General features: G+C 38.9%; 1 protein-coding gene across 1 annotated transcript in view; it reads right to left on the bottom strand.

Annotated features, from left to right (window-relative positions):
- Positions 1-6546: 6546 nt before the first annotated feature.
- MTTP (microsomal triglyceride transfer protein) overlaps positions 6547-26682 on the bottom strand; it is a 45568-nt gene continuing 25432 nt past the window's right edge. The window contains exons 11-18 of the mRNA XM_082653371.1: positions 23680-23892; positions 21329-21540; positions 19082-19179; positions 18856-18977; positions 17268-17495; positions 11845-11969; positions 9399-9569; positions 6547-7907 (exon numbers count right to left, since the gene is read on the bottom strand). Of these exons, the coding sequence (XP_082509497.1) occupies positions 7736-7907; positions 9399-9569; positions 11845-11969; positions 17268-17495; positions 18856-18977; positions 19082-19179; positions 21329-21540; positions 23680-23892 (1341 nt within the window). The 3' untranslated portion in view covers positions 6547-7735. The remainder of the gene's footprint in view (positions 7908-9398; positions 9570-11844; positions 11970-17267; positions 17496-18855; positions 18978-19081; positions 19180-21328; positions 21541-23679; positions 23893-26682) is intronic.

The raw sequence follows: 26682 nt of genomic DNA, 5'->3' as shown, positions 1-26682 counted from the left end.
TGATCTCCCTTGACCTTTCCTTCTCCCTGTTGTTATGAGCCTGGAGGTGCTGTAACACCCTAGAGGTTTCCTTATATCCTGCCCTTATCTTTCTAAGGTTTATTAAGCTCTTCTCAAGTTACCCAGTTTGGATGTGCCATCAGTTTTATGCAGTGGCCCTGTTTCCTACAGGGATCCTGACAGAGAAAAAGAAAGAGACAGTGAGGGTGAAGGTGACTAAGAACACGCAGAAGTTTAGACACAGAGATGATATCCTGCTCCAGTCCTGAAGAAGGATAATGACTGAGTTGAGATGCAATCTTCTTCCCATATTTTCTTTGTTCTCAAAAATGTTGTACCTGTCACTTATGATATGGAGTCCTTCTTACTATTTTCTAGAAGAACTTTCTACCGGAACCTGCTTATTTTAAGGCTGAATTTTTGATTCATTCCATGCTTCCTCATGGAAATACTTATTCTTTTTCCTTGGTAATTATCACATTCACAGAGAACAAAGGCAAAGGAATTTGGTAAAGAAAGGATTGGTGAAATCTGAAGTCAATTTAGGCAAGTAGAGAAACGGATGAAAGTCATGTTTTTACAAAATATGAGAATAATCTTACAATGTGAAAGTAGTGTTTTCATGATAAGCAAATAAATAAGCCTGGTAATCTTCCTAAAACCCATTTTCCTCACGGATGAAAGTCCAGAAAATAGATTCACTCCATGGAGTAGTCATAACGTAACACGTTGCTTTCTGTCAGGAGTTCTATCGGACCACACATTGAAAGTGAATATTAGTGAACACTTATTAAGTTCTTGCTGTGTACCAGGCGCTGGCGCATAACCTCACCTCATCCTCACAACAACCCATGAGGAGAGGCTCATTTCACAGATGTGAAAGCCTTGGCAGTTTATATAGTTTATATAGTTTATATAGCAGGACTATGTGGAAGAGGTGAGATTTCAGATATACAGGAGTATCTTACTCAGAATCGCCCTCACTACTGTCCTCCCCTGCTTCCCACTTTCCTGGATGCTGCATGTGAGAGGTGCAGATATCCCAGCCATACTGCACTAAGCCCTGAGAGTTAGAGAAGCACGACCACTGTGCTGTCTGACTAGTTGGAAGGTAGAGGTAGAAAGAACATGTAAACAAACCCCATTTTATTGAAACCGATCATAGGTAAATAAGAACATTGCGCACCACATCTCTAACATTAAAAACAACATTGATGGACTTCCCTGGTGGCGCAGTGGTTAAGAATCCGCCTGCCAATGCAGGGGACACGGGTTCGAGCCCTGGTCCGCGAAGATCCCACATGCCACGGAGCAACTAAGCCCATGCGCCACAACTACTGAAGCCCACACACCTAGAGCCCGTGCTCTGCAACAAAGAGAAGCCACCACAATGAGAAGCCTGCACACCGCAACGAAGAGTAGCCCCCGCTCAACACAACTAGAGAAAGCCCGTGCGCAGCAACAAGGACCCAATGCAGCCAAAAATGAATAAATAAATAAATAAATAAAATTTTAAAAAAAATTGATGAAAGTGGAAAATAACATTTATCAAATGCTACTGTGTGCTCAACACTATACATGCATTATCTCAATGAATCCTTAAACCAACCCAGTGAAATAGGGATTATCATACCTATTTTAGAGATGACAGATAGAGTCATATACCCAAAATCATTCAACCAATAGGTAGCAGAACTGGAATTCCAAGCCAGGCCTCCCTGCCCCACTCCCCTGCTGGACCCACACTGTCTCAGCTGACAACTAAATTAATGAGAAGAAGCAACAAAGCTGTGATCCATCTGAGTCTGGAACAGACTCTTAATGTCGGGATAGACATCTCGAATTCTGTTCCTCCTCCCTGTACAGGAGAGCATTTAGGCTATTTTGAATGTGTTTTAAGGTTTCAAATAAGTTTTTATGAATTTTAAAATATATTACTTAGTGAAAATAGAACCAGATCATTGCCAAGTGATTTGAGCCTTCCTTTCAGGTTCGGGGGTTATTATTATCCCTCATTACTATCACCCTCACCGCCATCTTCACTAGCACCATCATCTTGGCTATGTCCACACTTACCACTTGCATTCAACCTTCAACCTCCAAGTTCGAACCAGGGCAATTAAGCAATAAAAAGAAATTAAAGATATTCAGATTGGAAAGGAAAAAGTAAAACAATCTTTACAATTGATGTGATCTATACAATCTATACAATCAATATTTACAGTTGATGTGATCTTTTATATGGAAAATCCTTCTATCATAAGATATTAGAATAAGTGAGTTCAGCAGGGTTGCAGGATACATGATCAAATACAAAAAAAATTGTATTTCCATATACTTGCAATGAACAATCTGAAAGTAAGAAAACAATTCCATTTATAATAACATCAAAAATAATGAAACACTTGGAATAAATTTAACAAAAGAAGTGCAAAACTTATACTCTGAAAATTACAAAATGCTGTTGAAAGAAATTTTAAAAGATTGAAGTAAGTGGAAGGGTGTCTCACATTCATGGGTCTGGAGACTTAATATGGTTAATATGGTAATAGTTCTGAAACTGATGCACAGGTTGAATATAATCCTTATCAGAATCCCAGCTGGCTTTGTAGAAAGTGATAAGCTGATCCTAAAATTCATATGGTAACTCAAGAGACTCAGGATAGCCACAACAATCTTGAAAAAGAACAAAGTAGGTAGACTCACAAGTCCCAATTTCAACACTTACTACAAAGCAACGACAATCAAGAGAGTGTAGTACTGGGTTAAAGATAACATGCAGATTAATGGAATAAAACTGACAATCCAGTAATGAGCATTTACATTTATAGTCAACTGATTTTCAACAAAGGTGCCAAGACTGTTTAGTGGGGAAAAAATAATCTTTCAACAAATGCTGCTGGGACAACCAGGTATCCTCACACAAAAAAATGAATTTGGGCCCCTACCACACATCATATAAAAAGATTAACTCAATATAGACCAGATACTTAACTTAAAGCTAAAACTATGAAACTATTAGAAGAAAACATAGGGGTAAGTCTTTGTGACCTTGGATTTGGCAGTGGTTGCTTGGATATGACCAAAAGTACAAGCAACAAAAGAAAACATAGATTACTTGGATTTCACCACAAGTTAAAATGCTTGTGCTTCAGAGGACATTATCAAGAAAGTGAAAAGACATCACACAGAATGAAAAAAAATATTCGCAAATCATATATCTGATAAGGGACTTACACCCCAAGTATATAAGGAACTCTTACAAGTCAATAATAAAAACAAATAATCCAATTTTTAAAAGGGCAAAGGATCTGAATAAATATTTCTCCAAAAAAATGTAATAATATGTAATGGCTAATAAGTACATTGAAGGATGCTCAACATCATTAGTCGTTAGGGAAATGCAGATCAAAATCATAGTGAGATATCACTTCACATTCACTAGGATGGTTATAATCAAAAAGAAAGATAATAAAGTTGTAGTTGTGGATGTGGAGACATCAGAACCCTCATATACTGCTGATGGGCGTATAAAATGGTGTAGTCACTTCAGAAAACAACCTAGCAATTCTTAAACAGCTAAACATAGGGTTGCCATTTGACCCAGCAATTCTACTCCTGGGTATTTACCCAAGAGAAATGAAAGCATATGCCCACACAAAAATCTGTACACAAAAGTTCATAACAGAATTATTCATAATAGCCAAAGGTGAAAACTACCCACATGTCCATCAGCTGATAAATGGCATATCTACATAATGGGATATTATTCAACTGTAAAAAAGAGTGAAGTACTGATACTAGCTGCAACACGGAAGAACCTTGAAAACATAATGCTAAGTGAAGGAAGCCAGTCAAAAAAGACCATGTAGTTATAAGATTACATTTATATGAAATCTCCAGAATAAAGCTATAGAGACAGAAAACAGATTAGTGATCGCCTCAGGCTGGGTGACTGAAGAGATTGGGGGTAGGAGCTAGGGGTACAGATTTCTTTTTGAAATGATGAAAATGTTCCCCAATAGATTGTAGTGATAGTTGTACAACTTTGAGACTCTACTATATTTATATATAATACCAAAAAATTGAATTCTACACTACAAGTGGATGAATTGCATGTGATGTGGATTGCATCTCAGTAAAGCTGCTATCAAAAAAATGAACATTTGTTGGTAGCACATTCAGACCTGCCTCTAGGGATGAAGCACCTTTCATGGAGGAAGGGACACAGGACACTTGGCAAAGAAAAATGTCGAGACCTGTGAGCGTACAAGGACTTCTGATGCTGTCAGAGAAAGAGACCTAGAACTACAGAGAACTACAGCCAGGCAATGACTCTCAGAACTTTGTAGCATAGCTTAAAGCTTTGCAGCATAGCTTAAAGCTTTGCAGCCACTGTTCCAGGCTTGTCGTTTTCATAACTATTTGTATTCTTTTAGCACCAAATTAAAAAAACCCAAACAATCTGGGACATATAGTGGATTCAGAGAGCAGTTTCTGGGGTGAGACTGCTTATATTTGAATTCTAGTTTTACCATTTCCTAGCTGAGAAAAGGTCTCCTGTGGGGTAAGTTAAGTGTCTTCTGTGCCCTGGTTTCTCCATCTGTAACTGTGCTGTCCAATTCAGTAGCCATTAGCCACATGTGGCTATTGAACACTTGAAATGAGCTAATCCAAATTGAGATGTGCTATAGGTGCAAATTATATATCACATTTCCAAGACCTAATCCTCTCCCCCAAAATAGAATATCCCATTTGATATGATAATACTTATATAGTGGGTTAAAAATAAATTATATAGTGGGTTAAAAATAAATTACTAGGGCTTCCCTGGTGGCGCAGTGGTTGAGAGTCCGCCTGCCGATGCAGGGGACACGGGTTCATACCCCGGTCCGGGAAGATCCCACATGCCGCGGAGCGGCTAGGCCTGTGAGCCTGTGCTCCGCAATGGGAGAGGCCACAGCAGTGAGAGTCCCGCGTACTGCAAAAAATAAATAAATAAATAAATAATTAAAGTTCATGTCACCTGTTTCTGTTTATTTTTTGAATATGGCCACTAGCAATTTAAAATTGCTTATGTTTATATTTATTAACATTTATATTACAAGTCTACATTTGTATTTATGGTTATTTTTAAACAGGTTTATATTTATAAACAGAAGTCAAAATTATTTGTGTTTACATTATATTTCTATTGGACAGTGCCAGTCTACAACATGGAAATAATAACATTCCCCGTTAAATGTGGTTGTTGTGAAAATTAAATAATTTTTAATATACGTAAGATGCTTAAAAATACCTGACCCTTACAAGCGCTAAATAAGTGTTACCTTTAAAAATGTATTTGAGGGTTTCCCTGGTGGCGCAGTGGTTGAGAGTCCGCCTGCCGATGCAGGGGACGCAGGTTTGTGCCCGGGTCCGGGAAGATCCCATATGCCGCGGAGCGGCTGGGCCTGTGAGCCATGGCCGCTGGGCCTGCGCGTCCGGAGCCTGTGCTCCGCAACAGGAGAGGCTGCAACAGTGACAGGCCCGCGTACCGCAAAAAAAATAAAAATAAAAATGTATTTGAAGGTGGTCAGGTTCAAAGAAGCAGAGAGCAACTTTCCATGGGCAGTACATCTGTGAGAGACAGGGCATGATAGTAGCGCTTTGTAGAACAGCCAGGCTAAATCCTTCATGTCTGCAAGGATAGGCTGACTGGGCACAGGGGCTCATGCCAGAGGGTCGTGAAGTTCCGAGACAGCCACCTCTGCAAAAGTCAGCCGTCTGGACACTGGTGTTTGAAACAGGTCAACAATAAGGATGCCAAGTAAGTCTTTCTGGTTCCAATATGTCATATAAAAGGTGAACTATCACCTTACTCCTCTTAAATTTGTCTCATTTATCTAGAAAGGAGTTAATGTTTGTTCTATGCTTCAGGTTTCTTTTTTCTTTGGAGCATGTTAGAGTTGGTAGGTACCATCCATTCTCCAAATAAGTGGCCATATTTGACTCAGCCAGGCAGACAAGCAGTTGGGAAATGGCATAACAGCAATAGCCATGACCCTGCAGTCATCACTCTTAAGTAAGCTCTTATTTTACGTACTAAGTAAGTCATTATCCCAGAAGCAGCTGTGATTTACTAAGTGTCACATGGGTGAGGTTCCTTAGCCCACAGCATCTTCAAGCTCAGTGCCCTGGATCAACTTGCTTTTGCGGCAGCATGAGTATCTCTACAGAGCGCTTCCTCCAAGGCCAATGCCACCACCACCAAGAGTACCCCCGAAACCCTCCTGTTTTTATTCCTTTTTCTCTTCTCAATAACATAACAATACGTGTGCAGGTCCAGAGCTTTATAAAAACTGGGCTTAGAGCTTGTTTTTAAGCTTGCCGGTCCTTAAGAGCTTCTGACTGCTTCTGCTGCTATTTTCAATAGCGTATTTTCCAAAGGGCTCTGACCACCTATTAGAGCATCTGGCCTGTTCTATAGAGCTTCAGAAGCTTAGCTGTATATGTGTCTGGGCTCAGAAAGTGGCAGGAACAGAGAAATACGGAAGACAAAAGCAATTCAATAGGAATTCCACATATTTATTTCATCACACATCATTTTAAATTTACAACTAGTGGCGGGCTAGCTAAACTTCCCGTGTGTGTGTGCATGTGTGTGTGTGTATGTGTGCATGTGTGTGTGTGTGTGTTTAATGGACAAGTGAGCACCTGTTATCTGTTTTGGGCCTGTCGCTATCAAAACATGTATCTGTTTTGTCAGTAAATATTTGAAAATGGTTAACGTGGCTCTTTTAATTTGTACAAATAGAGACACTCTTTTCTTGATTTCATTTTTTAGAAGTCCAAATCCATCAGGTTCTCAAAGCATTATTAAATTCTCTCGGCCATTCTGGCTTTTGTAGACTGCAGTCCAACAGACTGGGACTTCCACCACAAAACAGTTGAGTGAAAAATAAAATGATGAATATTTGAGGATGTCCCTTATAAAGGACAGTGAACCACATTATAGTCTCAAAGAGATACAGCACAAGAAAAAATCTAATGGAGTTCCTGAAATTAATATTTCTAATTCTGATATGCTGAGTCCGGCATTTTTGTAAGGCAGAAGGCAGAGGACTCACTAGCTTTCTTCTAGCGATCTGACTACATGGCCAGCAGAAAGGAGAGATGGTATGTGTTCATTCTGTGTGCCTCCTACCTCAATACTCAATAAAACTAACAGAAGAGATAAATATTAATTCCTGAAGATGGCTGCCAAAGGCCATTAAAAGTCTTATCCCTTTCCTCCATGCTCCCCTCTCCAAGAAAACAAGGTCTGTTTTTTCCTGATTGGGCATGTTTCATAGAAACAAGCTGTGTAAGGTTCTACCAAGGGCTTCATATACATTGATTGAAAATTGTTGAAACAAAATTGTGCTCTCCTGAATGTGTGTCTTATTTTTTACAAACAATAGTTTCTTCTTAGGGAAGAACTATTTTCATAGTACTAAATGTGATTTGAGAGAGATACAATAAAACTAAGAATGCTACTAAAAGTGTCACATAGGTTGGCTCAAAATGACACTGTAGGTAGTACTGAATGATTCAGGCCCAAGCTTAATTATGTGAGGTTTTTCACTGCTTTTTACAAAAGCTCTTAAATACAGGTAAATATGTAAACACTGTGCTCTCAGAGAGCAAGTACTTAGGCACGTCACATCGTATCCCTTCCGGGGAGATGGATTCCAGTGAAACAGCCCCATCAGTTTCAAAACCAACTGCTGGAACTACTCTCTGGTTGAGGAGGAAACACCACCTTGCACATCTCAGAGTTCTCTTGGTGCAGCGGGAATTCAGATCCCGCTACTAGGCTTTCTTTTCTCTTCCGAGAGACATAACCTCTGCCTGTGGACAGCCTTTCATACTTTGTCTCAAATTGCCTGCATAATAACAATAATAACAAAATTACACACATATTAAAGTCACCCCACCCCCGTCAGAGCCAAGTTATTGAGTGAACACTTGAAGCTTCTGTTTCAAAGCCATTTGAGAAAGGATGTGAGTACCAAAGACGACTAGCTTTCGTTCCCACGAATGGGGTGATTTTTTTTCTTCGCGTTTCTCTTCACACGCCTGGGATACGGGAGTGCTGTTACTCATTCTTCTGGAATGAAGGACCAAATGTCTTGCAGCTTTCTGCAGAGGCTGCTAAGCTTTGCAGGCCTTGCTATGTCCCCCACCCTCATTCCAGGAGCCCCACCTCTGGAGCATTCCCCTTTTGAGAAAGGAGCAAATCCAACTGGAGTTAAGCTGAGAATGCTGACAGGGAAACATCCCCAGAGCCCTGGCCCAAGTGAAATGTGGAACCTAACCAGTTAGCCTTGTGCCTGGGCTGCTGGTCACTGCATTTTGACCATTGGAAGGTTGATTTTCTAAAATGTATTAATGGAGGTTTATTCTAGACATAGGTTAATAAATTAGCAACAGCTTAATGTACTATAATCTACAATCTTTTCTTCTGTAAAAACATAACCTGTTCATATTTGTACTTACATCATCTAGCATTCCTTACATGGATCATGAAATTAAAAAAGTAAAGAAAGAAGGTGCTTAACTCTGCCCTACTTATCAAAGGAGATAATGTAAAACATGGTTCTCTGTTTTAAGTATACAGATTCCCTTCATGGTTAAGCGTGCATGTCAAGGCGACCTCTACACCCACTACAGAAAAGTCAGTGCTCCCTAGACCCGAAGCATCCTACTTCCTCACTATAGTATTATTAGAATAATTGTTACAAAATTCAAAGGGCACAGTGTAAATGAAAAGCTCTAGAGTGGATAAGGTGTTGGGAAAACTACATGGACCGTTATATATTTAGTTTCTGGGACACTAAGTACTCTACTAAAAGGCTTTTTTTTTTTTTAAATTCAAAATCCCAAAATCTTAAGCTTGAGCCAAAACTTAAACCAGGTCAAGTTGCTGTTGTATGGATTACCTAAAAATTGTGATGCATTTGGGCTCTTAAACCAGGGTAAATGATCGTCAGATGTGCTGTCTTGAACTTTCTGTCCAAGAGACAACTGTGAAGATAGCTGATAGTAAATATGCATCTCGTGCTTTTGCTGAAACTGTGTGGCAATTCTTACGGTAAATCAAATCCCTTTGTTGCCTTGATAAATTATTTCTGGGCTAGAATATGATATTATCTCCAGAATCAAATGAACTAGTCATTACAGTTTCTTGGTATCCTAGAAACTAACTTTTTTTTTTAGTCTTATCAATTATTCTTTTACTCATTTAAAGAAAAGTCATGTTTCACTGGGTTTTTACCATTTTCCTTTAATTTCTGTAACGGAATGCTCAAAACTGGGTGCAAGTTCCTGGTGAACTGGGGCTGGCCCTGGAACATTCCATAAGCACTGCTTCTTACCTGTACGGAATTCCATCCTTGTCCATCTGCAGGCACACTAAGAAGGGGTACTGAGAAAACTGCACCGTGGAGATAAACTCCAAGCTTGCTTCTGTTTCCACACCAACTTCCAGGCCAGTTTTCACAAAAGAGGAGTCCACTGTGATGTCACCAGTTATTACCACAGTTACCCTAAGAATTGAACAAAATAAGCTGTTAATCACATTTAACTGTGCTGAACTAACAGACCACAGGTTCTGAATTTCTCATGCTGATAACTGGAAAGAAACACTTAAGGGACTAATAGGTGACCTAAATGTGCTTAGAAGTCTGTCGGTAACCAGGAACTGGTTTGTCCCAGCAATTGGGCAGTGAAGTTTTGCCCTACTCCTGAGTCCTCCCCCAGCCTTCAATTCTAGATGTGGGAATGAAATGTCTATCAGGCATTAATGTTTGGTATGGGCATACCAAGAGCCATGATGAAAACATGCCTGGGACCTGGTCCTATCAGGAAGTCAGAAATACCTGTGTTATCTTAAAACAAAGTATAAGCTCACCCAGAAGACAGTTGATGTTTACAACAATTTTCTTGGTAACTATCTCTCTGTTGGCTTCTATGTAGCTACCTTAATTCCATTCATTCCTTTCTCCAAAGGGTCTCTGATGACAGAAGTTTATGGTTGCCAAGATATTTGAAAAATACAGTATCACAAAGAACCATTCCTACAGCATGTATATTGGGTGCCCCAGAAAGGACAGATATCATAGGTTCTCCAGTGATCACCTAGACAGATTGGATTGACTAGGATAGAGGCTTGGATGAAAATGAAGAGGATAAACAATCCTAGTAGAAGGCTTACCTCTAGGACTACTCTAATTTAATTGTAGACTTTAGATGAAATCAGAGCTGTACGTTCGTGCTCTTTTAATAGGCTACTAATTTTTGCTGTGCTTCTCACAGCACACCTGCTGCTCTTGCCAGTGTAAAAGTAGGTCAGAGGTGGTATCATTTAAATCCCTGAATCCTTTTCCCTGAATTCATTAAATCCCTGAATACCTTCTAATATCTTACACTCAACAAAGGCTTAAGAGATATTTTTTAAATGAACAAATGGAAAATTGAAGATGAATTGGCTATAATGTGGACACTGGCAGATACTTAGGGATACCGTGTCTCTTTTAAAAAGCCAGAAATTTTTGTTGTAGCTGTTGTTGATTTCCTTCTGAAAATAATTCAGTTCAGTTTAATTTGGGTAAATTTCTGTCTAGAAAATACATCAAAAAGATGACCAAGATGACTGATGCAGTGGGAAGCCCTAAATTATATTGCTTATCACTCTGAAAGTCTCTCCCATTTCTCATTCTTTGGTTCCTTTTAGTAACACTGAGGGTCACCTTTCATGTTAAATGTGCCACCTTCTGATTTTTCTCAATTCCTTCATCCATTGTTCAAAATAAACTAAAAATCTAATTTTAGCACTCCTATCTCACCTCTGCCCCACTGTATTTTTAAATATCCAAAAAGTAAAAATCAATTGCATTTTCATGTTCTTTTCTTCAGTATTACAACAAACAGAAGAATAATTCTTTTGATTATCACATTGGTTCAAAGACATTGTTTTAAGTTCAATCACATTGGTTCAAAGACATTGTTTTAAGTTCAAAATAAAACATTTTCATTTGATCTGATGGGTCAATTAGAAAAACTAAAAGAGCAGAGAAAATTCTATTTAGAAAAATGAACACTAATAAAAACACTTAAGGACTCAATGTTTAAGACTTAGAGTCTCACAAAAGTGATCATCTTTTTATTTTTCTCCACTGAAGACAGCAAAAGAGGAAAGATTTTAAATCCCAACGAGAGGTATAAGCTAAAAAGATTGCTTAAAAGTAAAGTCTTCTGACAGCATTGTCAACTACCAAGAGAAGATGAACATCTCATCCACTGTGCAAGCTGTCCGCGGATGTCTTTAAAAGCAAAGAGATCCTTGGCTGAGTCATATTAGGTACCTAGCTGCTCATAAGACGCTATGGAAAAAATGACTTCCCATGGTTACTCCCTACTCTACGATTTACTGATTACAAACAGAAAGCACAGATTTCAAGAAGTCGGAAAGTTAAACAATTCCGAAAACATATCTCTGCATATAGAGAACAGACTTGTGGTTGCCAAGAGGGAGAGGGGGTGGGGGAGGGGTGGACTGGGAGTCTGGGATTAGCACATGCAAACGATTATATAGAGAATGGATAAACAACAAGGTCCTACTGCATAGCACAGTATATTCAATATCTTGTGATAAACCATAATGGAAAAGAATACGGAAAAGAACTATATACATGTATAACTGAATCACTTTGCTGCACAGCAGAAATTAACTCAACATTGTAAATCAACTATATTTCAATAAAATTTAAAAAAAACTTTATCTCTGTGGTTCTTTGCATAGAGTGCTATACATATGCTTACCGATTTTTCACTCGGGTCTTAGACTCACGATACCACAGGCTAAACTCCATTGAACCTGAAATATCAATAGCCAGACCACCCTGCACATCCATATTTGCCTTCAGTCCAGATTGCAACTGAAGCTCCTAGAAACAAAAATATAGAATAACAGTGAGAAGAAGAAGAATTAGAAGAAGGAGGAGGGGAGGGGGAGGGGCACAACGTAGCCAGCCCCTTTCCAAAGGCACATTCAACCTCCGGCTGTAGGTAATACCATTTGAGTTGTGTTAACATTGAAGTCTTTCTCTAGGCTTGGAAACACATCCTAACCTTGATCACGGAAGTAGATTATTGATTTGCTAAATTATTTAGTCAATTACAATACTAAAGAAGTGAAGTGTCAATTGACAAGGGTGCTTTCTTTCAATCTTTGCCTCACTTTGGGAGGGGCAATGGTTCTCAAAGTGTGGTTCCCTGACAAATAACATGAGCATCCAGGGAACTTGTTAGGAAGGGAAGCCCCATACCTACTGAATTAGAAACTCTGAGGCTGGTGCCCAGAACTCTGTGTTTTAATAAGCCCTCATGTGCTTCTGTTGCACCTAAATTTGAGAACCATAAGACTAGGGAAAATGAAAGCATATCCGTCAGAAATCCAGTGTGGCTTTGGAGTGGAGGGTGAGGCTTTGGGATAGATGATCTCTTGAAGTTCTTTACCACTTCTGTGTCAAATATAGTAAACTGCATCCTGCTGGTAAATGAAAGGCAGGATCAAAACTGCCGGTGCAGTATACAAGTTCCAGGAATTGCCTAGGAAAGGAAAGCTAGGAAAGTAAGGCAAGGCGACTTAACTAAGCCATAATACACTATTGTTTGACATTTGGAATGACACCAAAATAACAAACAGGACCAACATGAACTCCACGGCATATTCCAGAGGGACAGTACTCGTTTACGAACGTAGTCCGTCCTCAGTAATTTTGTAGTTGTCTGGAAACCATTGTTTTATGCTGTTTGCCAGCATTTACCCTTTAAGTCTTGCAATTCTATGTACATTAGATGGGGTGATGTTGGCTGAAAAATTCTCCAGCTGGATTGGAATCAGATTGCCTTGGGACAGTGTTTGAAATGATAACGGTTCTGGGAAAAAGGCTCAGTACCTTTAATTTTGATATTCCTCCAAAGATCTTAGGTCCACAGCAACTGGCAGCGTGACTCACTTCTTTATGTAACTGCCCTATTCAGACCAAATAAGCCATGCTTTCACCAACTATTAATGCCGCAATTTCACTTCCTAGAAAGTACTGTGTTGATCATTGATCTCCCTGAATTTTCTCCAACTTTCAAAAAAATGTGGCGAGAAATCTCAATTGTAGAACTTGGTTTACTAGAAAAGTCTGATTGTGGCATGAAACTACCTTCAGTCTCAAAGACACTTGGACGAAAGCATGAGATTCTCAACACAGAGCTCGGGCCGTATTAGGAGACAGCCCTAAGGATACTTACTGCTACATTAGGTCCAGAACAAAATGTGGCAGTGGTGGGATGCAGGGGTTACCTCAGGCATCATAACTGATATGAAGGAAGACAAATTATCCTGAGAAAACCACGATAATCATGTCCCAATTGTAACCTATGCCCATGAACTGCAGAACCAAGATGTGAGTTCTGCACTTGCACTGTTACTGTCATTGTTTCCAAATTGGCCCTATTGTATGCCCTGCCTCAAAAGTACTTCCTTATTTGGATCATATTCTCTATTCCCCATTTGAAAACTATAATCTTCTTAGTCCACCTAACTCGGCAGAGGTCTGTGATGTGGACTTTAGCCTTCCCACTGGCCATACATTACGTGGATGTCAAAACACACCAACTGCCATGGAAAAGAACATTTCACAGCTATTAAACAAGGTGCCTTTTGTGGGGAGAGAGCATTTCCACTGCAGTGTGGGTTTTGAGGAGTGCCTTGGCTTTCCGGGAATATTCCACTTCTCTCCTACAAAGGGATCGTGGAAGAATTCTTATGCATAATCACAGAGGAATTTGTTTGCCCCCCCCCCCTGCAATAGAAGGACAGACCACTGACCCCTGTAGAAGGACAAACCACTCTTTCCTTCATGAAAGGGACTAAACCACATAGTGCAGTGGTTCTAATTTTTGAGGGGTGTCAAATAAGTAGAACTAACAGCTTTTGAGCACCTACTGTGCCCCCAAAGCTCTACATTTTTTATCTCATTTAATTCTCACACAAATCTTCCATGGTGGGCATTATATCTGAAGACTGAAAAGAAAAATTAGGCTTGGAGGCTGCATGTGGAGCTAGAATGAATACCCAGACTGTCTCTCGTGGGGAGACTTTTCTACTACCATACATGCATAGCTAGCAGGAAATCATAACTGTCATTTGTCTCCTAGTGTGCAAGGAAGCCTGTTCTGAGAAATATTGCAAACAAGATAAAGCATAGGCTTATGTCCTTGTTTCACCAAGAGGACATATTTATTTAAATTCTTGTTTATGAACCAGAAGAATAAGATACTGGAGCTTTGTACTTGTAGCTAATGTGACCCCTTTGATCTTTTACTTTTGGGCCTGAAGGTGTTTCTTACAGCTCAGACACTGATATTTTGACAACTCATCCCATTGCTCCCATTCAGGAAAATATGTTCTTTGCTGGCTAAAGAGGATCCCCCTGTTAATCTGACTTTATCAGACATCCTTCTCTGAAGAGTAATCCAGTTAGCTGCAAAAAGAGAGCGAGAGAGTAAGCACAGAGTAATTCCATCTGCCCTGGCGTTTGTGACCGGTCATCCGCTGCCAACATTTCCTTCAATGTCAGCACTTGACCTAGAGTGGTATGTGCCCCTGAAGCTAGGATGGCATTACTGGAGTGCTCTGCAGAGCCAGGGAGACTCAACCAGCATATTTGTATAATAAACCCAGATCTGCCAAATACTCCAATCTAAATTACACTGGCATTGGGCTATGTTCAATAACTAAGGGAAGATCTTTCTCTTAGAATATGCCTGCAGTGCCCTAGCTTAATGAAGACAAAAATCATGCAAGATAAATCTAGATCAGGGGTTGGCAAACTGTGGCCTGCAGGCAAATCTCGCCCACTGGCTATTTTTGTAAATAAAATTTTATTGGAACACTGCCATGCTCATATGTTAATATATCACTTATGGCTATTTTCACTCTACAATGGCAGAGTTGAGTAGTTCAACAGAGACCATATGTCTCACAGAGCCTGAACTATTTACTTTCTGCCCTTTACATAAAAGTTTGCCAACCCTGACCTAGGTTATTACTTATCTTTGCATCAAGATTTATACCCCCATTCAGACTATTAGGCATTGCTGTTGGGTAGGTGAGTACGTACAGGTGGTACTGAACTGTTATTATTCCTGCATCTTAAAATGTGGACTACTTTCTCAGCACTCTTATGCCTTCTTCAGAGATTCTTTCATTAAGAATACATCTCTCCAGAGGTAATACTTCAATGGAAAACTGCAGTATAAAATTATAATATAATTTGAGAACAATTTTTCTTCTGTGACTTTGAGGATTAAGGGGCATGAAACGCATTGCTGGTTGTCCTTCTTTTCATTCATATTAACAGAAACACAGTTTTGTTCAGAGTGTCAATACAACCATTGAAAAACTATATTTACTAGCTTCTCTTGCAGCTAGAGATATCCATATGGCATAGTTTGGGTCAATAAAAAAGGACTTCTTTTTGTAGATGCTTATCTTTTGTAGAAATAGTACTTGCAGGACAGTTCTTGAAAAAGAGTCTCAGACTCTGCTGCACCTTACCCTTCTCTCTTCCTTCCTGGAATGAGGAATTAGTGCTGGAGGTGCAGCAGCCATGTGATAGTCATGAGGTGACAAGCATGAGGTTGAAAACCACAAGTAAAGATGGCCAACCTGAGGAAAACGAGTCTGGATCCTAACAATACCTTAGGGTTTCCATATCAATCCTGGATTACCTACTTCCAAATACTTGTAACATGATAAAAATCAAACGATTTGGTTAAGCTACCCCAAACTGGCTTCTTTTGTTATATACAGCTATCCTGAACTGTTATGAGGAATAATAAAGATAGGGAATTAGCATCTAGTTTCAACCAATGATGTTCTGGTGGAGTTTTAGTAAATCTGATATTTAAGGTCACTCCCAGATCTTAAAATCTATGATTTCATAACCAGAATCCAACAAATCAAGATCCTCAAATTATCCGGCAAAGAACAAAGCTGATAAAAACTGTGAATCATCTGTTCCAGATGCCTCACTTTATGAGTAGCAAATCCTGGTTTAAAGCTATTAAGTAACCGCCCAAGAACACACAGAAAGTAAGTAGTGAAGGCAAAGTCAAAACTAGGCTATTACTTATGAATTTATTATACCACAAAAGCAAACTTCCCAAGCAAGTCCTATAGTCTATAAATTTTAATTTAATAATTATAAATCAGAGTGCAAGTGATCACTTTAAGGAGTTCCCATAAGATCCTTTTTTAGCAAATATTCCATTTTTATATTGCTATGCTTAGTAAGGCAGGAAATGTCAAGCCATTAAAGAAAAAAATTTTAAGCATCAAACACTCAAACTCAAAGGTTATTCAGATTAACCCTTTTCTGTTTCTCAAAAAATTCCATGAGGCAGCCCACTCCCATCTCACAGTCACCTGGTCACCTAAATCTTACCACACAGAATATAGTATTGTCGTACCTTAGTACAGTAATGTAAGATTTAGGGGTGAAGCAAACTGAAAACTATTCTGAAGAATGCACGTCAAGTGAATGAAAGTAATCCTACTCTTTAACAATGAGTGAACCTTTGTAAGCTTCTGTGAGCATGAGAATTTGGGGCAGGGTCTCCATTAAACGTGTGGTTGGTGTCAGTGGTTGCTTGTGTCTCTACGAATTTGGCAGGGATGATGCACTATTTGGATCTTACCATTGTTGTCGTGACAAATGTCATCAGTAACTATGAAGCCATGTAGTTTAGCTCTTGCCTTCAGGAAAAAATATCATCTAAGCCCTTGTGCCCAGGAAAGCCAAGTGAAGAGATAAGGCCATCTCTTCTCTGTTGAATCCTAGGTTATTTTCTCCATAATTTCTTGTCTCTGTTCACATCGGTTACCCCCCACCCCCACCTTTTAGTTCTATGGAGATATAAATGACATTATATTATACTCATATTATGTTGAGTACTTCTTTTGCCTCAACAGTGAAAAGATGACTTAATCAGATAATACAGACAAAAGAAAACACATTTACCTGTAGCAAAAGAGAAAAAGAGAAAGGGCAATAATACCAAGAGGTTCAAATGCTTTGAATGTGAGTTCCAAGGTGGGTGGAACTTTGTCTTGTATCCTCCAAGCATGGAGTACATTTAAAGCATGCCTGGTACATTCAGTAAACAGTTGCAGAATGAATTACCTGGGAATGATCTATTAGCAGAATAAGTCCTTTCACCACACTCATAGGGTCGCTAGTTGCTGACAGCATTTTGGCCATCAAATCACTGTATCCGTTGAAAAAAGTGACAGGTCTGAGCTGAACATCAAAGAGGAGGGCTGACAAGCCAGCATAGGAGTCAAGGTTCTCCTCTCCTTCATCGGGAGTGGCTGCAATTAAGGTCTCCAGTCCTTGGGCTTCAATGACCACCTAGAGAAAATGGATATAGCATTCATGACACTAGCTCCATGCCTGTTCTGTACGTGATGATGAGCTGACAACTAGAACTTTCCCGGGGGTCAAAAACTCAAACATTTGCAGTTGCTAGGCAAAAACAAAACAAAAACAACTCCAGGCCTGAATATGAGTTCGTTTTCTTCATTTACTCCTCACAGCCACCCTTTGGGGTTCATATGATTTGTATCCATTTTGCAGATGAGGCCAAAAAAAAAAGCTCAAATGGCAGAGGTAAGTCTCAAACCCCTTCTGTCTGACTGCAATGACCATGAGCTTTCCATTTAATGGCATCATCCTAGAGACTCAGTCTCTGCAGAACTGTCGTACATGGTGGATTGGCTATCTTGTAGAGCCCCTAAAAAGAGGCGGAGAAGTGTTGGGACAGTCTGCCCTATGAGAGGATGTGGAACTCTCTAAGCCATGACTCACACCTTTCCACATAAAACTTTCTCCAGTAAAAGAAAAGATGATGAACGCTATGAGGAGCCTCACATCCTGATCTCTGCCACACACAGGAATCCTACAGATTCTCTGTCCTCCACACCCAGCACCTTAGCCACTGGGCATTTGGCATTTCAGAATGCATATCAGAAAACAGATGGTGATTCCTCAGGACAGAAAGCATAGTATCCTAACTAGATTCCTACCAAAGGTGTAGTAATACAATATTGATAAGATCTCAAGTTTATATACATTGCATCGTTTTTAAAGCTTAAATGAGCTGATTGAGAAGGCTATAGTTTGATATGCATAAAAACTATAAAGAAAGTATATTTCACAATTAGGAAGCCTTTAGAGATTGTCACCACATTTGGGGTAAAACTAAAGGGATGGAAGTCAGCCAGTTGTCAAATGCCTACACTTTATTCTTTTCTCTCTTAGCAATATTGAAAAAATATAGATTGACTCTTTGGACAACCATATTCTATCATGAAAGCTTTTATTATGGGGAATCAGTCTCTTCATAGAAACACAAAGAGAAGGAAATATATTCTATAACTAAATATCTGGAGCTCCAGGGAATATATCTATGGATAAAAACAGTTTTTAAAACATACATGAGAAATACTGGCATGACTTCAATTTTGTGACTATGTGTACCTTTGAAAAAACTACGGATGTTTGGCAAGTCCAGTGACTCAAAACATGTAAGTTTTCAAGTTCATGTTTGAAACTCTCTCTGGGACTGTAAACCATACAGCCTCTTGCAGATGATGATAGATCCACCATTAATTTATGCGTTCTATAGTGTTATCATTAGTATATATTTTATTTTACTGCACACTAACCTCTTACATACTTTAATAAGCAAAATTAATGAAACATGAGATACCTGAATACTATGAAGAGGATTTTTCCTAACGTACTGAAAGATGTTCAGGTTACTTCTCCTTAGAATGCCAGAACCAGAGTAAAGAATGTCAAGACTGTAAGTAGATGCCGAATGGGGACTACCTAAGGACAAAAAAAAAAAAACAAACCTGTAATTTAACAACAGTTCCAGCAATACCGAGCAGGGGACGGAGCAGGGAGGGAGAACCCCTTTTTGGGTTACGTACGTTCTATGTAGCCAGTATAGGCAGAAGAGGATCCACTCTTGGAGAAACGGTCATAATTATGAGCAAACATTTCCTTCAGAACTCGACGGACCATTTTGCTGTAACACGTAAAAGGAAAAAGCTGCACATTCATGGTAATGGCTGTTTCCCAGGTCAGATTTGGAAAGAACCCAAATCCTCAGTGGAAAAAAAGAGGGGGCCAAATTTTCCTCATGCCACTCCAAAACTGGGGAGGCGCCAGCTGGAGTACCAGCATCAGGATGAGGGCTTTCCCCTCCATTCCTCGGATATTTGAAATTCAGTTTGGTATCAAAATGACAGCGAGGCGAGTTCAGCCAGCTATGAGATGGCTTAAGCTGACTGATGGACACACCTCAGGAGTGGAAAACACATGTTCTTTGAATCATCGTGGTTCTATTGTTAAATAGTAGATACTTTTAAGGAAAGTTGTACCAAACTGGAGAGGTTGCCCAATATTTCTTTAAATGTTTTCCTACACCCTCTAATGTTATCACTGGCTAATGATATATAACAGCAAATTCCCAGGAATTTCTTCTATATTTGTGTAGTTTTCACTTAAAGAAACATCTCAGTAAAAACCAATAGTCTCCTCTAAAGTAAGTCTTAAACCTGACCCCATACCTCTATTTTATCTACTTAACTAATTAGTGTTGAGATATTTCCATTCCTGACTACTTAACACTAATCATATCAGTAATAATAAAATTATAACAACTCAGCAAAAACGAAATCAAAATAACCAACCAAAGAAATCTGGACCTAGTTCTGAGGTAGAACATCACTGAGAGGAAGAATGGTTATCTTATAGGTTTTTCCCCCAGTATCACTAGATTATAAGATTTTAGCCTGAAAAAGGAAAGATGAAGAGTAGTCCTCAAATATTCAAAGGGGCTGCATGTGGTTGAATGATTAGATCTCTTCCACTTTGCTTCAGGAATAAAATCTGGGCCAATAGAAGATTTCAGTTATGCAAAGCAGTAATGGAGACAGTCTCTAAATGATGACACAAGTTCCCTCAGAGGTGGTGACCCTCCCACCACTGGAGAGGTGCAAGCAAAGTCTGGACACCACCTGCCAGGAGACTAGACCCCCTCACTGGAGAGAGACAGCAAGCGAGGGGGCCTCTGAAGTCCCTTCCAACTCTGATGCTTTCAGTTTTGAGAATCTGACCTGCCCTGTTCGCGATGGCTTCCTCATGTTTCCCAGGCTGCTCTCTACTCCGCTGCTTCCTCTTTACTGTCCCCTGAATCACTAGGTTCACAAGACAATGGCAGCAAATACACCCAGGATCTCCCCCACAGAGTCTCACAAAAGCAAAGCAATAGAAGGAGAAATCAAATGCATTTGACCAGGTACACATGGCTGCAGAGAGAATTTGTTTCTTTTCTGCATCTCTGATCTGCTTCCCCCTGCTTCCTTACTTGCCCTGCTCCTTTGTCTGTACTTACTCCTCCTGTTTCTTTTCCCTTCAGTCTTACTCCTTGTTTCTTTCCTTCAGCTTTACTGCCTTTTTTTCCATTCCCTTTCTCCTATTTCCCACCCTCCCCCCATGTCTGTTTCCCTTTTCAACTGGGAACACGCAAACATGATCCTTCCTGAAGGCAGTGCTCGGCATGTAACTCAGGGGAAATGGAGCTTCCTTCCCTGGCCCTCTGATTTCAGTGAGGAAAAGGGACAGCAGTGAATTTGGGAGAAGAGACTTGGGAACTAGAAGGAAGATGATTCCAATGAGTAACTGAGAGCAATGAAGTCTGCTGATTCCATACTTCGTACTTTGAATAGTCCTAAAACATGGGCCTTGTCTATGGTTTTAAACTCAAATGGTAAATTCATTTAACCTGTGATAAATGAGGCTTCAAAGATTCCTAACATTTGGAAAGTTAAGATGAAAGACCATTTGGTGGGAACCTACCTCATTTTATGATGCTAGTTATAAAAATAGTCCTACTGAAAATACAGTTGGATTTTAAAACATTGCTAACATTTGGCAATATGATGTTACCAGACCGAACGGGAGACCTAGAGTAAAAAAATCATACCCAGAGTTCCAAATCACAGTGCCAAAGTGAAGTTGTTTAATCTGGCCCTCCAAATAGATTTGGCAAACTCTCTGGTTTTATGCAACACAACCCAGCATAAAGACCACACCATTATTATTAGCCACACATGTACCACATCAATATACAAATAAGCTTGGATAAGCAGAGACGGGGCACTGCTTCATACCTTGCAGGCGTTTCAAAACGTAGGATGTCTTGGACAATGGCGAGCATGTATTTATTCATTTCTTTGGGAAGCTCCCCAATAGAGAGGAGGATGTTTTTTACTTCCATGTAGGATGGATTGTTATTTAAAATGATGGCAGCTGCAGTAGTGCGCACAGTCTTTTCATGAACTTTATGATTCTGGTGGTATATCCTGTTCATAGTCTTCTTCACCTGTTCGTAAGATGTTCAAGCTTAGTTAGTGCGCATCTAGATTTTTAAAATTGATATCGGGCAGGAAGAGTTAACGCTCATAAAATAGACATGTATTCCAATATTTCCCATATTCTTTTGCAATTATGTTGGGGTCATAGTTCTGGCTAATGGACCATGAACGGAATCACTGCGGGTAACTTCTGGGCCAACGCAGTTAAGAGCTGGTGTATCTTATTCCTCTCTCTCTTCTACTACGGTAGTGAGCTCAGGGCCACATTTTCTTTTACCTACTTTAGCCATAGAGTGGATGAGAAGCTGAGATTTTTGAGTCTTGTTTGTTATTGCAGCATATCATGGTATTCCCTAACAACCACAGAATTTTCAAAGACACTACTGCCACATGGCAAAGGGGCTCTGGAGAGAGATGGCTATATGAACTTACATTTCCTTACAATGAGGTACCTCAGAATTTTCCCTTCTTCTTTTTAATTAATAGACTTTTTATTTTTTAGAGCAATTTTAGATTCACAGCAAAATTAAGCTTAAAGTATAGAATTCCTATATACCTCGTGCTCCACATGCCTCCCCTCTCCCCCCAACATACAACCTCCTCCTGTATAACATCCTGCATCTCAGTGGTACATTTGTTACATTTGATGAATCTATATTGATACATCATTATCACCTAAAGTCCATAAGTCATATCAGAGGATTTTCTTCTTTCAACAAAACATTAACACAAAAGAAAATTTGCCAAAATAATTACATTCTGCGGCAACAAATAATTTCATTGGTCACTAGCATTGCCTAACAATATGCAGTGCTTGGGGTTCTGTACTAGGCATTTATAAATATTTCTTTCAGTTCTACTTTCCTCTGTCTTTTTCTATCTCCCGCAAATGTTGAGCTTTGTTGTCAGGTATATAGGAATTAAGAATCACCTAAGCAAAAACAACTAGGAAGGGACAGAGCCAGAATCCATATGTTGGTCTGTCTATGTCAAAAACTCATGACCCTAATTACCACACTTTGCAGCTTATCAACTGTGATACAAAACATAGTTGCAAACCGGGAACATCATTCTCAACAGGCAGTTTATCTTACACTTTATAAACATTCTCTGCCCTAAAAAAAAGTATAGCTGGGATGGCTTCCTGAAAATGCAGCTGTAGGAACCAACATGGTAGTACTTAAGCCAGGTTATTCCAGTGTCAAAAAATTTAAGAGCATCTTAAAACTTGTGGAAGTAAAGATATTTCAGAAAAGAATGTTTCTTTTTTTTTATTATCATTTGGAGTACTTTATTGAATTTTGATATTAATTTTAAGAAGACCACTTGACAATAAGAATTCATCCTGGGGAAGATATTTTGAAATCATATTTAACAGGGAATTGCTGAAGGAACTGGCATTGGTACCCAAAAGGAGAGAGGACTTTGCCTCTATTCGAATACTTGTAGAATTCTCCTGCCGGAGGGGAAGCCAAACTAAGACAAATAAGTGTTAGTCACGGGAAGGAAGATATCACCTTGATATGAGCAAAAAAATCGGACAGTGTGAGTTGTCCAATAATGAAGAAGTCTTGTGAAATATTGAACTTCTAGTCACCAGAAACATTCAAGTACAGGCTGCATAACCATATTGCAGAGATGTTTTCCCTAACTTTTCATGTATCAGTCATTCTGGACTTATTTCTTTTCCTGGAATATTCCACCCTCTTTCCCATTTGTGGGTCTTCACCCATATGCTTCCCCTGCTTGAAAGATTCCCACTTCTTTCTCGTATTCTATCCAACACACATATCCTTTCTTCTGCCTGACCGTTTCTCATCTTTTAGCTTTAGATTCAGCTCCCCTTGCTTTATCTTCCTTTCACATTCTTGACTTCCTATATCTTAGCATTATCTATTACCTTTGGTGATAAAACAAGAGAATGTGCTTCAATATTTATGCTTCAGGATATAGGACATTATCTATTCAAAATGTGAGGCTGCTTCAGAAGAGCCTTAAATCCAATTTAAGGGTTATTTCTAACAGGAAAGAGAGATTGTTAGTTTGGAAAAAAAAATAGGGTGACTTCAGAGAAGTTTGCATCTGACTTGTGATTAGGCATGCTTTTTTCCTTTTGTGAATGTTGCAAACATTCTTGGAGAATTTACCTCATCAGTTATGAAAGGGGCATCATATCTCTGGAGAGTGGTGGTGGCGAGGTGGCTGATAGACCCCTCTCCTGTCTCCGCGTACTTCAGAAGGAGTGGGATGCCTTCCGGAAGCCGGGCATTCTTCAGAGCCAGCAGGTACATCATTTTGTCCTCCTTTTTTTCTGCTTTTTCAAGTCCTCCCAAGATTAACTTCTTGGCTTCTACCACTCCCTAAAGAATCACATTCTACATCAGACATATGCATAACCATATATTAAACAAAGCTTGGGTAAGATCAGCTTCACTCTTGTGTCCAGGATAACAGCCTAAGGTTTTAGAAAGTTTTACACTGGTTGCCTGACTGAGGCACACAATGAAAATGAACAAGTAAAGCTTGATAAAGGTGGTGTTGTTTTTTTTTAAAAATACATACATTAACATATTAAGAAGCAATGAGTATAATTAATAATGGGCATATTTACTTTTAAACACATTCTGAATGCATAAAGTCATTTTTAAAATTCCCTTGTGATCGATTATTCCTAAAACTGCCCATTCACTGAAATTCTAAAATAATGGTTAGATGGTGCCTAAATGGTGGCACACACCTTTTCCTTAGTAACAACTTCGGTGAAAGCACTTAGCACTCAACTGTAAGGTCTTGTTCTAAATGTTTAAAAAGTGCTTGTTTCCACTTGATTCCAAATTTGATTAATGCTGACATACTGTTCAAAAAACATCCCTTGAATGCCTTTTATGTAGCATGTACTTTGCTAGGTACTTTTCAAACATATTCTTTAATCAGAAAAGGCCTTTTAGTTTTCTGGCCTAGAAACTATGAACTAGCAAGTTAACAGTTTAATGGAAAAACAAATTAGAAATAGGGACATCTAGGTTCTTATTTTACCTTTGCTGCTACGTATGTTTTAGGGGCTTCAGTATCATCTGTAAAGTAAAGGTTCCTAAGATCTAATTCATCTATAGGATTTATAAACTCTGAAACCAGGCTGCAGGTACACACACACGTGCACACACACACCATGGGAGAGATGGGGGTAGGGAAGATATAAAAGGCCCCCAAAGAGAATGAAGATGCTAAACTTCAAATGTAATTAAAGAAATACCATTTCTCAACTACCAGATTGATCTCTAAAAATACAAAAGTTTGACAACATACATTGTTATTGAGCCTACAGGGAAATAGGCATTCAGGTGGAAGCATAAAATGCTACAATTCCCATGGAAGATAATTTGGCAAAATCTAACAAATCTGCATTTTGATCCAATACCCTGGCCCTGAAGCTATATCTCCAAAATTAAGAGAAAGTGTGCCTAAGATTATTCATTTAAGCATTATTTGTAATAGTAAAAATAGTGGAAACCACCTAATGACCATACATGGGAGAATAAACTGTTGTGCCTCAGTTTAACACACAATAGAGTACTAGGCAGTTGTAAAAGGAAGGAGGAAGATCTCTGTGAACCAGTATGGGGTGATTTCCAAGGTATGTTGTTAAGTGGAAAAAAGAAGATGCAAGAGAGTGTATATAAGGCTATATTTTGTGCAAGAAAAAAGAAATAAAATGTGTATGTACATCTGCTTACTGTTGCAAAAAGAAACAGAAAGGAGAACCTAAAACTAATGATACTGCTTACATAGAAAAGGTAGGTGAGAATGGGTGGAAGAGTAGGAAAGGGAATGAGACCTCTTTGAGAATACTTTTCAAATAAAGTCCTGACTTTTGAATCATGTTACTATTCCATATGTTCAAGAAATAAAATGAAGTCAACAAGGATGAAAGGTGGCTAAAATTGATTTCAAACAGAAGCAAATGAGTAATAACATAACTAAACAGAAGAGAATAAAAAAGAATTAATCCAAACAATGTTTGAACATAGTCCTCTGACTGTATACCTTTAGTGAAATATATTCTAAGGTCAAAAAGACTGTGATGAAGTCTTGAACTTTATTTAAGTCAGTTTGGTTTTTGTAATGACATTGGTGTAACAATTCCAAAATTATTTTGTACATGTTTTAGGATTGAGCAAATGAATCAGGATATTAATGTTCTTGAGAACCAGGGTTCTCACTGTGGGAGAAGGAAGGTATAATTACAGAATGACGGAAGGAGAGGAAGAACCCTGTAGAACTGGAGGTAGCAGTATGAACTAGCAATTTAATAAATGTAAATATATGTATTTTGTCCATTATAAGAGCCTAGATGCAATGGCACTCGAATAATAAGAAGTAAAAGTCTTTAGGAGTAAAATGTCAGATGCATGCAACTTACTCTCAAAGGGTTCAACCAAAATAATATAAAATGAAATAAAACAGAATGAGGTAATGCAAATATGATAATACGTTAACAATTGGCAAATCCAGATGAAGCAGGTATACAAATATTAATGGAATTGTGCTATTCTTACAACTTTTCCATAGGTTTGAATTTTTTCAAATATAAATTTGGTGAAAAAAGAAATTAGGATACAGGGAGATCAAAATGTAAGGAAAAACAAATAGAAAAAAGAAATAGAGGTTTAGTACTCATTGTGACCTGTGTAGCTGCCATTTAGACTGTCATAGGGCAGTAGCTTTCATGCCAGTAAATGCTGAACAGCTATAGCACTCGATAGCTTCGCAGGTACCTTTTGCACAGTAAGGTATTGTGGATTGTGTGCCCAGCAGATGCCTTAAATGTGTATTTAGAATACATCGTTTTCTTTCTATCCAGATGTCTTTGATATGGGCAAAAGATAGATGAGTATTCCACAGCAGAAAGTTGAAAAGAAAATCTGAACATTTGCTATGGTCCATTTGGTAGCCAAGCCTCATTATCTTCAAAGATGCATTTTTTTAAAAGTTGCTCAAAAACATTAACAAAACTGAATGACAGTGATGGATAGTTTACAGCTAGACTCATAAGGTAACTTTAAAGATGTGATAACTAGGCTGTCCCATTATCAGAAGAACTTTAAATGTAATCCTTTGTTTTGTTTCCTTCTCACCCTATATGCCTCCCT

Source organism: Grampus griseus, assembly GCF_964374135.1.
Source record: "Grampus griseus genome assembly, chromosome: 4".
Taxonomy (NCBI): domain Eukaryota; kingdom Metazoa; phylum Chordata; class Mammalia; order Artiodactyla; family Delphinidae; genus Grampus; species Grampus griseus.
The sequence above is the reverse complement of the archived record's forward strand: the minus strand, read 5'-3'. Positions and strand labels throughout refer to the sequence as shown.